General features: G+C 23.4%; 2 protein-coding genes across 2 annotated transcripts in view; both read right to left on the reverse strand.

The window, feature by feature from the left end:
• Window positions 1-216: 216 nt before the first annotated feature.
• Window positions 217-5099, reverse strand: LOC129611773 (uncharacterized). The gene is made up of 7 exons (XM_055525079.1): window positions 4942-5099; window positions 4507-4863; window positions 4210-4324; window positions 3848-4101; window positions 2182-3795; window positions 1631-1869; window positions 217-1557 (listed from the first exon to the last, which is right to left on the reverse strand). Exons 2-7 carry the CDS (start codon window positions 4817-4819, stop codon window positions 1069-1071), a joined length of 3024 nt encoding a protein of 1007 aa, XP_055381054.1. The 5' UTR covers window positions 4820-4863; window positions 4942-5099; the 3' UTR covers window positions 217-1068.
• Window positions 5100-10712: 5613 nt separating this feature from the next.
• LOC129611781 (allatostatin-A) overlaps window positions 10713-13378 on the reverse strand; it is a 64578-nt gene continuing 61912 nt past the window's right edge. Inside the window, exons 2-3 of the mRNA XM_055525088.1 lie at window positions 12045-12525; window positions 10713-11864 (exon numbers count right to left, since the gene is read on the reverse strand). Coding sequence (XP_055381063.1) covers window positions 11629-11864; window positions 12045-12447 — 639 coding nt within the window. The 5' untranslated portion in view covers window positions 12448-12525 and the 3' untranslated portion in view covers window positions 10713-11628. The remainder of the gene's footprint in view (window positions 11865-12044; window positions 12526-13378) is intronic.

The raw sequence follows: 13378 nt of genomic DNA on the forward strand, positions 1-13378 counted from the left end.
TGTTGATTATTGGTTTTATTTTAATATAATATAATTATATATTTTTAATTTTTCATATGTAATGTGATAGAAATATTGTTATTTAATTGCAAATTAAATTTTATCTTTATCCAATAAAATAAGTAAAAACGAAAATTAAAAAAAAATAAAAATTTCAATTTCCCTATAAATAGAATTTGAAATGAAGAATCAAAAATTCATATGATAATGTTGCAGTAAAAAACTTGATAAGGCAGAACGTTAAAAAAAAGTCTCAAAGATTTCATTAAAATTCAAAATTTTTACCAAAAACTTATGAAAGAAATTATGTATTTTAATATACATATCTGTCTATTAGAATCAAGAATCCTATCTAGTCTTAGAAATATATTTTAGAATCTATCAGCCACTATATTCCAGTTATAAGTGAATAAAAATAATGGATTTTGTATTTTTATTTTGCAGTAAAAGTAATGAATTATTTGCTTAAAAAATAAAAGGTCACTTAGTACATATATGCATAAAGTACATATGTATATAATAACTAATTAAATTAAAAAGAATTTTTACAATTTTTTAAGTCTTCAATAAAAATAAAAAAAAAACATTATTTCTAAAAAATTTATTCGAATAATGAAATAAAAGTTACTGGAGAAGCATTAATGAATTTAATTTGACAATTCTTCCCCAATTTTTTTTTAATTAAAAATACTTGCAAAACTATTTGGCTTAATTACAAATACTTTTTTCCAAATTTTACAATTATTGTTACGTTCTTGCTATGATTTGCATAATTCGAAGATTGCAGACTGGATTGTTTTGAATAAATCAAAATTAAATCATAATTCAATTATAGTCAAGTAAATTGTAGTAAATTTGATTCTAATAGACTCACATTACAAAATCAAGCCTAAATTTTCTTAAATGTAAGAAAATCTTGAATTTTTGTTTAAAATAATTAAAATTTTGAAATAAGAAATTAGCTTTAGCTAATTTATAGCTATCTTAAGCTTTTTTATTTAATTTTAATATTTATATTTTATAATTAAATATTTCAGTTGAAATGCATTACTATTTTTTTATAAGTATTTAATCTAAAATAGTCGTATCATCACTATCATCCGAATTGCTTAAAAACATTGATGACTCTAATGTAAATTTCGGTTTCTTACGATAAAACTCAATCATATTATCTAGATCGACTAGACTATTTTTAGATTTGTCAATATTTGAATCTAAAACCCTTAAATTAAACTTATAATTATGCTTTTTCATTAAATTTTCTGAAATTTCTGCTGCTAATTGTTTTGCAACAGTTGTTAAGCCTCCAGCATTTGTTTTTGTTGATAACTTTTGCGGTTGCAGGTTTATTTCATTTAATTGTCCGTAATCTAATACTTCCCAATTACTTGTTTCTAAATTCCAACAAAATAAAATACGACATTCATACTTTTTACGTTGAAAGGTATTTTTTATTGATATAGATGAAGGTGCGTTGCGATTTGTTGTTTCTTGTTTGTCTCTTGCTGTAAAATGTGCCATCAAAGTACAAATGACCGAATTACTGTGCGGACAAACCTAAAAAGTCGAATAAAATAATGTGTTTTGCGAATTTGAATAGAGTATTTGATTTTATAATTAAAAAACTTACGTTTACAATCTCACAAGCCCAATCATAAAAAACATCATAAGTTTTATTATTTTTCGAGCAAAGGTTTGTAATAGCATAATATGTGAATGTCTCTAAATCAAATGAATGTTGAGTAATTATAACTATAGGACAGCATAACTGTTGATAAGAATTTTTAGATATCATTTGCATATCAGAGTAGCATGAACCGTGAACCTCCATTGGCAAGGAAGTATGATAACCCGGTGAAATACAATCGTCTGAAATTTTTTTTTTAAAAATGTTAATTCTTGAAATTAAAAATTCATTTTAAAAATATGTAACAGCTACTATTCTTTAACACATTATCAAAAAGAATGTCAACCAATAACTAATATTGAGCTAAGAATTATATCGAGGACTAGAGGGGAAAACGCTGTTTAACAAAAATTTGGAAATCTTTGTTTTAGTTAGATATTTTCGAATTTTTTTCAAATTATTTCAAAATTTTTAGAATACGATAAGTACGAATGTATATTTTTAAGTTTAAATTTGTACACAATTTTTAAAAATATTTGAAAATAAAAATTTACCTTCTTCACTGGTAATTACAGATACAGCATCGTTTTCTTCAACGTAATGTCGTCTAAGTTTTTTAGCACATGTTGGTTTTTCCGACAATTCCAAATCCGTCCCAACTAAAGGAACTTCAAATACCTTGCTATCTTCACGACATGGTGACAAAAATGGTCTGTTGGTGGGAGACATGTTCCCTAACTCAAAATTACTTCTTTTTGTAACTGATATCTGCACTGGTGATAAAGTGCTTATAGATTTTGTTGAATTATTCGAACATAAATTAGTGGGAATGGAAGCTTGAGAACTATTTGGGGAATGAGACGGCGAAGATTTGTGTAAAGAGAGTCCTTGATTTGCCTTAACCGGTGATCTGACTAAACGGTTGGAAGATATAGCGATCGAGGTATTATTTAAACTATTTGGCAATCCAGCACTTCCTGCTCCAACAGGAGAGCCACAAGGTGAACGAAAACCCTGACTTGGAGAAGCTCTATGCAAATGGCTGGTTGTTTCAAATGATTGCGAGGCTGATGTTGATAAATATACGGTACCAGTACCAGTTGAATGATAATGACTAGGCGTAAATGGTCGATGATGAATTTTAGAGGCGCGAGAAGGAGCCACCGTGTTTTTAGATCGAAATCTAGTTTTGGTAAACGGAATTATGTTTTCTGAGTTATCTTCAGAAAATTCGTATTTTTTGTCAGCTAATCTTCTTTTACGAAATGTTCCAATTTTTTCACACTTTTCATTGTCTTCAGAAAATTCATATGCTGAATCAGCTTTATCTGAACAATTATTGCTACCATTATTAGCCGCAGTAGAGGTAGAAGCTGCCTGAAGATCTATAGTAGTAACACCATTCCGAAATGATTTGGTGACGATTTTGTGGTTACGTCGGCCGCTATGATTCAATAAATTTACCTTTGTTGTAGACAAGTTAGCATTAGAATTTTGTTTAGCATTCAAAGTAGTTGCTGTCGGCCTATTCATAGAATTATTGTTTATTATAGAAGTACTCATACCACATGTAAATATTAGTTCATCATAGTTTTGCGCAGACTTTTTATTACTTAACTCATATTGCTTTTCAGTAACGGCCATAGTTTCATTTTCAATATCAGTAAAATCAGCGAAAATCCTGGCCACAATATTATTTTTATTATCACAGCTAAGTTCAGATTCAGTTCGTGATTTAGTTTGAGAAGGTTTTGTATTACTACAAGGTGTGCTGTTTAAGTCTTGTGCAACAGCGGTTGCTGTGTATAAGGAATTGTGTACTTTTTCGGAAATTTGACATAAATTATTACTACTTTGCGTCAAAGTACTATCTGCATTTGCAAAGTCTTTTTGATGAAGCAAAAAAGGAGACATATTTTGGGATTGTATTTGCTGCGGATGATATGATATAGTTCCTTGGTTGGAAATAATGTGAGATTGCTGTTGAGTAGATTTCGGAATTTCCAAGTCTATATTGAGCGCATGTATAAACCCATTAGCAACCAACAAAATCTTTTCTGGGCAAATCAAATTCATATATGGATTAAATTTTGGATCGGATTCACTTGTAGAATATTTACTATGTATTGTAAGGTTGCACTTAATACACAACGCGTCACAACGAAAATCTAAATAAATTTTTTTTTTAAACTTATTTCAAAAATTTTACACAAAACTTACATCCGTCTTCATTGAATTCTCTTTCACGTAAGTCCTTACAATCAATACAACCAAGTTTAGGAACACGAACTATAGTAATATAGGAATCTTCATTTTCAGCTTCAGATGCCCCATGAACCACTAATATGCGAGGATTTGAATACCACTGCGACATTGTTACAGCTTTTAAATTGTCAACGCCATGATCATCAAACATCACAACTTTAAAGTATTTCGAAAGAGGTTGATGAGGACGATATATCCAAAAATATAAACTAAAATTGTACATATATGTATATGTATTTCATTAAAATTTTGCCCAGAAAAAAAAATAACATAATTTTGTATGGACATATGAAAATCTAAAAAAAAATTTTGCTTACGTATATTTGTAAAAAGTAGTAAAATTTAAATTGCTAACTAAAAAACTTTCATCATAGCAGACTTTATAACTGATTAGAAATTGTCCACAAACAGTTAGTCCCATAAACATGTGGCCTAAATGGAATAAAAAAAAGAGATCTAATTGAAATTTAAAAAAAAATAGGTTGGCATGGTAACTTTTTGTTAATCATATAAACATAATGGCTTAAATTATATCATGTGGCATTTAGATTATATCGATTACATATTACGATTTATATTATATATGTATATATACATAAACCTTTGCCCATTACCTTGCAAATAGCAGTACGGCACAATATCTTTAAGACAAAAACTTAATCTATTTGGCACTTTACTAAATGCTTTCTGGTTGCATTTACTACGAATATCTGCATTTAAATATCCTGTCCTTTCTCGATTGAATAATTTTAATACAATATTTTCTGTTTTTGAGTTACGTTCGTTCCTATAATCACTTTCTTCTGAGGCCGTATCCCAACAACGTAAAACCGGTCTACCTTTATTTCCAACTTCGTCGTCTGAGGAACTTAAATCTGAAGAATCTGTTGAACTTTCGTTGTACAAATTCCTTCTCAGTCTATCCATTTTTTTTTTACTATAACAAAAATATAACACAAAATATTCTATACCTATATGAAAAAAAAAAAGGAAAAATAAAAAAATCAAAATGTTCACTTTTTTTAAGTAAAACTAATTTTTTTACTTACAATATGAGTACACCGTAAAAATAATTAAAAATTATTTCATTTGATATCCCACGACAACCAACTTACAAAATACAAAGTTTTGGAGAAACATAATATTCTATCATTTAATTCAAATTTGATTTTTCATATTCTATTTACTAAAAAAATAATGTAAAAACAACGCGAACGCCTTCTTAACAAACGTTTGACAATTTAACAATTTTTTTTGACATTTCAACAGTAGAAATTCTGAGTTACAATAGCGTCATTTTCTTATTGGATGTGTTATACGACTTCGCACAACAGCATTTGCGTATTAAGAGATTCCCGTTTTTGCGTAATGTATATATGCACGTCAAGTGTTTAATTTATCAATATATATACATCTTTTATTGGAACTGAATTGAAAATCATTTTGTGACCGAAAGTCAGTGTTTTGATTGAATAAAAATTGAAAATAATAAAATAACAAAATTACGTTATTTGAATAAAAGCTATTTATTTCCTTTGTGAGAGGAAATTTAAAAATAATAAGCTTTGTTCCGAATAATACGCTGAGTTTTCATTCATTCATTGACGTAAAAATAACAAATGGATAACACATTTATTGAAAGTATTAAGTCTCAGATCTGGTTTTAAAATAACTTAATTAAAAAATAACTAAGATATATTTTGACAACGTCAACATATATTTTAAAATTAATATGACTTGTCAAAAAGTTAATAAATTTTGATAAAAAAAAAGCATTCACAAGACACAGCTTATTTATTTTTAATATAAAAAATGAGTTAAAATTTAATTTTATCTATTGAAAGAACTTATTGAAAAAATTTTCGATTTTTCGAAATTGGAGGCGGCAATGCTCCTGAATTTCTTTCAAATCCGGAATGCCAACATGCTGTCAAGGAATGAGTGATTCTCATGCTGCTTTCAATTAATTAATCGAACCGACTGAATGCAACAATTAAAACTAAATTGGTAAAAAGATTAAGTTGACTTATTGTAAGTAGGTATGTATTATATAATTTATAAATTTGCATTTTATCACTTGATAGTTGGAACATCCTTGAAACAGTTTAATACTTATTATGCCTTAGTATACTTGGATATATGTATGAACGTTGTATGTAACGAAAAATTATTTTTTATTCATTTTGCTGAGTTATACCAGGTGATTTTTAACCAAATATAAACATCTACTTTTTTATTTATTCAAAATTTGGAAGTAAGAAAAATGTTGAACTTACCAAACTATCTTGTTAGTAAGTTATGGTATTTGAACTTTTTCAAATTATACAAGTAAACTAAATTAACGGAGGAAGTCAAAAATATATTGAAATCAAAAATAACGCACACTTATAAATTTTTACAGCGTGTTATTATTAATGAACAATATTATCTAAATGTAAAAAATAATTTAGCAAACATTACAAAGAAATAGGAAAATGCTCGATACTCGACAGTGTTCGTTAGTCATTGTTCAGCAACTTGGCTCGGATAATGCTGCTTCGCCTTTTTTGTTAGAGCATGACATGTCTTTTAAGGAAAATTCGAATAATTTGAGGTTATTAGAGATTTTTAATATTTGTCATCACAATACGAATTATTGTAGGACGCAATAAACTATCTACCTAACGTTGACTAGGATGTTGCTTGTTACCAACAAACTTTTATCCTTACCAAAGTTTCTATTTCCATTCCTCATTAAAATGATTATAATTTTGCTTGATAATTTCATAGCCGTAGTTCGCGCTCAAGTGACGATTTTGATTACTCTTTCGATTATTTTTAATTTGCATGATAGTTGAGGCTTGGTCTTATTTAATTTATTATCAGGCATATTCGCTTGATAATAAATTAAGTAAATTTACTATTTATGCCCATCATTTATAATTATTTATGCGAAAAAAACATTTATGACAGATATTTTTTGAGAAGAAGTTACTCTCTCTTTCTCCAGTGTACTCGATGGGGAATATATGAGAAACTAATTCGTACAATTAATTTGGGTACAAGTATTAATGGTGAAAATCATATTTAAAAAATTCGTTTTTCTTTTAGTCTTCTTTTATTTTCTCTTCATATTTTGAACATACCTGCTTCTGTTTTTTTGTTTCATTTTTTTCTTATTTGCTTTACAAATATATAAGTAGTTATTTTTTTTTTCAATAAAGTTCTGAAACATAAATTAATTTTTTATAATGTTTATTAATGTATACATGTATGTATATTGTTATTAAGTAATTTATTTTTTATTTATAAGGATAATAATATAGGCGGGATGAAGTGTTAATTTTTATGAAATGTCAATAAACCTAATTTTATTTGCTTTTGCTTAATAATTGGTTGCAGATTTATTGATGTTTAATATATGCTTTCTATCCTACATAAAATAATATTTATAATATTTATTATAATTTTAATAATATTATAATTTATACATAAAATATTTAAAAATTTTAATTTTTAATTTTTATTTGTTGATTATCATTTTTATTGAATATTTTGTTGTTTAATTTTTTTTTTAAGAAAAACGAATGCAATTCCTTTTCGATATAATTGTATTTTTATAGAATTAATTCAAAAAATTTTAATATATTATATTTATATTTACATTACATACGTTGAATACAATTTAATTTAATTATTATTTGATTTTAATTTTTCTAAATATAAATAACTATATATGTATGTGCATAAATTTTTCATAATTTATATTATGTAAATAAAGTGCTGAATATTATTATAGGGAATATTACATAAAATCTCATAAGGTTATTTATTTATTTTGCATTGAAATTTAATAATAATAATTATTAAAATTGAGAAAAATAAAAATTTCTTTATATAAATACGAAAATATTTGAAAAAATTAATTTTAAAAATTGTTAAATGACTCAGTCAGTATACATAAATTTATATTATACAAATTACATACTTTTATATATGTATATATTTTTAAAAAATTAAATATATAATATTACACATAATTAGGGGCCAGATTTACAATATATGTAATTAAAAAAATGTAGGTATATGTATATTTGAAATTTCTTTTAATTATCAATTCTAAAGTTAATATTTTATTAAAATGAATAAAAGTAAAGAAAATTTTATTACTGATATTATTCTTATTATTCATTTTAATGTCAAATTCATTTTCAATATTCATCATATTAGACATAGTTTGTTGTACGCGTATTTAAAACAGCGCATATGACGCTACATTAAAAACTTTTTCTATTCATAATTTTTCAGCTTTAATTAATTTAAAATGAATTGCATTAAATTATCTTTTATGCCGTTTTTCTTCTCTCTTTCAATTTTAAACAGAAAATTGTATATGTGAATATGTAAAATGTTAAGAGTATAACAGTTAAAAAAGACTGAATTGAAAAACGAAAATACATATTTAAACTATATGTGAGTGATTAATAGTAGTTCGAATAATGGGCGATAGATGCCAGACAAATAAATTGAAAGTTTTTAATAATAAAATAAAATTTCCAATCCAATCAGAGACGTTCCGTATTTCTTCAATATCAATTTCGACTACATTAATTCCAATAACTTTTCATTCGTTTTTATTTTGATAATAAGAAAATATGTTTAATATTATTTTGTTTTATATAATTTATTAATAAATTTTTATTTTTACTATATTATTAAATTTTTAATATTAATAAATTTTAAATAGGTATACATAATAATTAAAACATCCAAATTTTTTTATATATTTTTGTTTATTTTTACAACTTTTTCAATTTTATTGCAATATAATAAGTTATATAATGTATAAGTATATATATATATGTATAATAATATTATATAATATTTGTATAAGAATTATACAATACATTTTCTATAATATTAATTACAATAATTAATGTACAATAAAAAATATAATGTTCTGATGTATTTTATTAATTATAACACTTTAAATAAATATATATGTGTATTATACTGTAGCAATAATGTTATATTAGTTTTTTTGGTTTTTAATTTTTACATATTTCGACCAAATAATAATATAAATATTAAATTTTACAGCAAATTTTGCAAAGAAAAAAATTTAGAAAATTTTTAAAAATAAATTTTAAATATTTATTTTATAATTATAATTATATATGCATGTATTTATACTGATGATAATAATTTCTAAATATACAATAATAGTTACATATAAATTTTTTGTGGCACTCTAAACTTTTATTTGTTTGTGTTGGTATTTCTGTTTTTAAATATATTGTATTAATATAATATTATTTTAATATAATATTGAACAAATGTTATTATTAATAAAAAAATATAATAAAATATTTGATAATTTATTAGTTAATTAATATATATATATATATAAATATAATAATTATATATATTAGTATAAATTTAAAACTTTGTTTGTAACTTTTAATATAAGTATATTTATTTTATACAAATTCCTCATTTATTATTTTATTTAATATACATATATACATATATATACGTAGGTGGTTATGCTGATTCATTTAGTAATTAATATATACTTTTTGTTTTTGTATTATAATGATATATATTAAAAATTATATAATGTTATTATATAAGAATGTAAGTCAATGTTTTTACGTAAACCTTAAATTTTTTTTTTGAATAAAACAAAAATTTTATACAATATTTTAAAATTATATTGTATTTATGTATAGTAATTATTTTATATATTATATAAATTGTTATACAACAGGGGTTTTTGTCCTTATATATATATATATAATTATATTAAGTAGTTTATTTAACAACACGTATTTATTATGATTGTAATGCCCTTAGTTTTTTAAATATACGGGCTTAAATAAATAATTTTTATAATATTTTTCTTATATTCATATTATATTACGTACATAAATATATTATATAAATATAATATTATATCATTTTTATATTGTAAATATGTAATTGAAAATAAAAATTGCCAGCCTCAATTAAAATAAATAAAAAATTATGAAAAATATATTTGAATATTTGTACTTATTATAAATGTATTTAATATTATTGTATATATATGTGATCATATATATGTATTATGTGTGACGTTATTTATAGAAATAATAGTATTATAAAGTTTACGTAAAAAATTGAAAAATTAAATTTTTTTCTTATTTCATTTTTATATATGTATTTTTCTTTTCCTTCTCTCGTCATTTTAAATATTGTTCAGGATTTCTTAAAATTTATTTTTTTTTTAATTTTAAATCAATAATATTACGGTACAATATTCTGTATATTATATAAATATAGACATAAAAACTTTAATTTTTTTTATATTAATTATTTTCAAAAGTCATTGGTTTCGTTTTAGTGTTCTTAAATCCGGATAAATTTAAAAAGTGTTTCAATTCTTTTCAAAACAAAAATTAATAGCAAATTAAAATATTTAATTAAAATCTTTAATTTCAATTACGAAATTGAACAATTAAATTTAAAGTTCTGGTATAATTTTTTTTTTATAAATACAAATGCAGATTAAGAGAATAGAAGTTGACCATTTTCTCTTCTTGGTTGAATGTGCATATAGTCCTTTATACAATTTGAAATATTAAAAATGTTTTTGATTTACATTTTTCCAACAAATTTAAATAAATGGTGAATAAGCAAATTCACCTTGTTTACTCATTTAACGTACTCTTGATTCTTATTAATGTCAAAGATTACCGACTTGAGAGAAAAAATGTTGTCGTTACGATTTAATTATAAATTATTTTTAACTTAATATATTTTATTAATAAAGCAGTAAGGAACAATTAAGGATTATCAATAAATTTTTTATAAAAATTATGAAAATTAAATTTGTACATACTACATACTTATAATACGAGTTGGAAACCAATTCAGATGAGCTGAAAATCATTTTATTAGTCAAATTATTTTTATATTTCTTTGCATGAATGAAAATTTTCCAAATGGGACACCAAAAATATGGAATATATTTGGTATTTTAAGCTACACAGGGATATTGATTTGCAAATTTGAGTCTTATTGCATGTACATATTTTTGTATTTCATCTTGATTGATATATAGGGGGACTTGAATTTATGTGTGCTTGTCATAATTCCATATAAATCATAATAAATATAATTTTCTACTCTACACTATTATTATTTATACATAAATTATATATTATTAACAAACACCCGAATCTTTGTACATGCATACATACATATTATTATGTAAACTTTCAATTTATGTGTTCTAAAATCAGAAGAAAGCATTAAATTACATGTTAAAAAATTTTAAATAAAATAAAATGATTTTGCTGGAAGAAATCATTTCATTCCATTTAATATTATTGGTTAATTTATTTATCTATATATATATATACATAATGTAAATTAATTTTTGTTTAATTTTTGTTTTATATTAAATATATTTTTTTTACAATTTTTTAATATTGAATTTATTTTATTATATATTTTGGTATATGTATAATATAATGTAATTTTTAAAGTTGTCTTTATCTTTTATGTTTTTTTTTAAATTGTTGTTATGCATTTTTTGTTTTTAACACTATAATTGAACTTTTCTTTTAGCTTTTAAAGTTAATTGGGTTTCGTAGTTTCTTTTTAATTGAGCAATTTGTGTTATAGTTTATTTGAAAATTAAAATAAAATTTTGAAAAAAAGAGTTAAAAGAATAATTAATTTTTATTATTTTTTTTTTGTGTTTAATATTTTTAACGTTTTCCCAATCCAAAATCAAAATTTCGTATTTGTGTTCCTTTTGTCTCTCGTTTCTGAACTTTATGATCATGTTCATTCAATTCATTATCAGATGTTGATGGAGATCTCTTTCCTAAACCAAAATTGTATAAGTTTCCTTGTGGTATTCTTCTTTCCATAGCATACATTAAATTATCGGGTGAAGAACGTTTACCAAGTCCAAAACTGTATGGTCGATTCCTTTGATTTCCTAAAATATAAAATTGTACATTTATTAAAATTGTTTTCATTTTTTATTACAAGTATCGAAAATTTTTCAATTAATTGTGAATAAATACATTTCTTTTCAAATAATTTAATTTAGCACTGTCAATTTAATGCTATTTGTATTCACATTTGAGTCAAGTAGTGTTATTGTAACTCAACTTACTTGGAAATGAAGATGGTTGTCCATAAATTTGTTCACCAGTTGCTTCTAATAACATATTTGTATCATCATCTTTATTATATGTACGTTTACCCAAACCAAATGAATAAGGTCTAGCACGTTTTCCCAATCCAAAATTATATATTGGAAGACGTTTAACACCAGATAAACCAGATGTATAATGATATGCACGTCGTCCCAAACCGAATGCATATCTATCTGAACGTTTATCTACATCACTTGATATATCATTATCAGCTTCATTACCATCTAAATCATATCCGAGTAAAACATTTGCTAATTCTTGTGTTGTTGGATCATGATCATATTCATTTCCCATAACTAATGATATCCAAAATATTATGAAAAATATTAATGATGAAATAGTTGCCGTATACATTTTCATTATTTTATTGAATTTATTTGTTTTTCTGTTGATCAATAAAATTAAAATTGATTATTAATGTTTGAAGCCTTTGATAATCTGAAATTAAAAATTAAAACAAAAATTTCGTTAATAAATATTATAAAATATTGAATTAATAATATTATGTATTTAAATAAAATTAATTTAACAAAATTTTATCTTTAATTAAAGTTGAAAAGGTGATTATTAATTAAGACTTGAAAGAGAAATGCAAAATTTAGTAATTTTTGCTAGAAACTTGTTAGTGTTTCTGAAATCCTCCCAAGATATTTTTGTTTCCACTATGAAATATTAAATTATAAATGATCTAGTCACGTATTTAAAACATTATAACATTTTTCTTGTATTTTATTTGAAATATGAAATTATGCAATTCATGAGGACTCGCAATTAAACAATTTTTTTTTATTATTATTGAATAACTATTATTGAATAACTATACTTATTTGTCTTACAAAGTGAACGTCAAAATTTGTTTTGAAATTTCAATTATAATTGTCATTTTATTTAAACGCTAGTGTCAGTTAATAGAATTATTCTCTACAATAAGCGGTTGATTCTCTGCAAGAACTGAGTGATATATAAAAGCAAATGTGTTGAATATGAAATTCAACTCCTTCAATAATTGAAAAACTTGTTAATAATAATTTCTCGTATGAAATACAAAATTAATTCTATCTGCAACTACACTGTAAATTCCTCATTAAATGGTATCACTATCTATGCATGTTATGTCACATGGAAAATGTCATATTTGTATATATACATTTTATGCACTTTTAAATTAAATGAAATTATGAATTTCAATTAAACGTTCATTTTAATTAAATATTACAGTTTAAATATCACAATATTAAAAAATATTGTTGTTTACATAAAATCTTTTTTATTACGTAATACAATTTCATGT

Source organism: Condylostylus longicornis, unplaced genomic scaffold (genome assembly GCF_029603195.1).
Source record: "Condylostylus longicornis isolate FDR11 unplaced genomic scaffold, ASM2960319v2 ptg000055l, whole genome shotgun sequence".
Classification (NCBI taxonomy): Eukaryota; Metazoa; Arthropoda; class Insecta; order Diptera; family Dolichopodidae; genus Condylostylus; species Condylostylus longicornis.

Excerpts from the sequence above, each read along its gene's own strand:
- LOC129611773 (XM_055525079.1), bottom strand. The coding sequence starts at position 4,819 with ATGGATAGACTGAGAAGGAATTTGTACAACGAAAGTTCAACAGATTCT. Across the intron at positions 4,325-4,506 it reads GCCGTACTGCTATTTGCAAG|GCCACATGTTTATGGGACTA; the intron begins GTAATGGGCAAA and ends TATTCCATTTAG. Across the intron at positions 1,870-2,181 it reads TGTAATTACCAGTGAAGAAG|ACGATTGTATTTCACCGGGT; the intron begins GTAAATTTTTAT and ends AAAAAATTTCAG.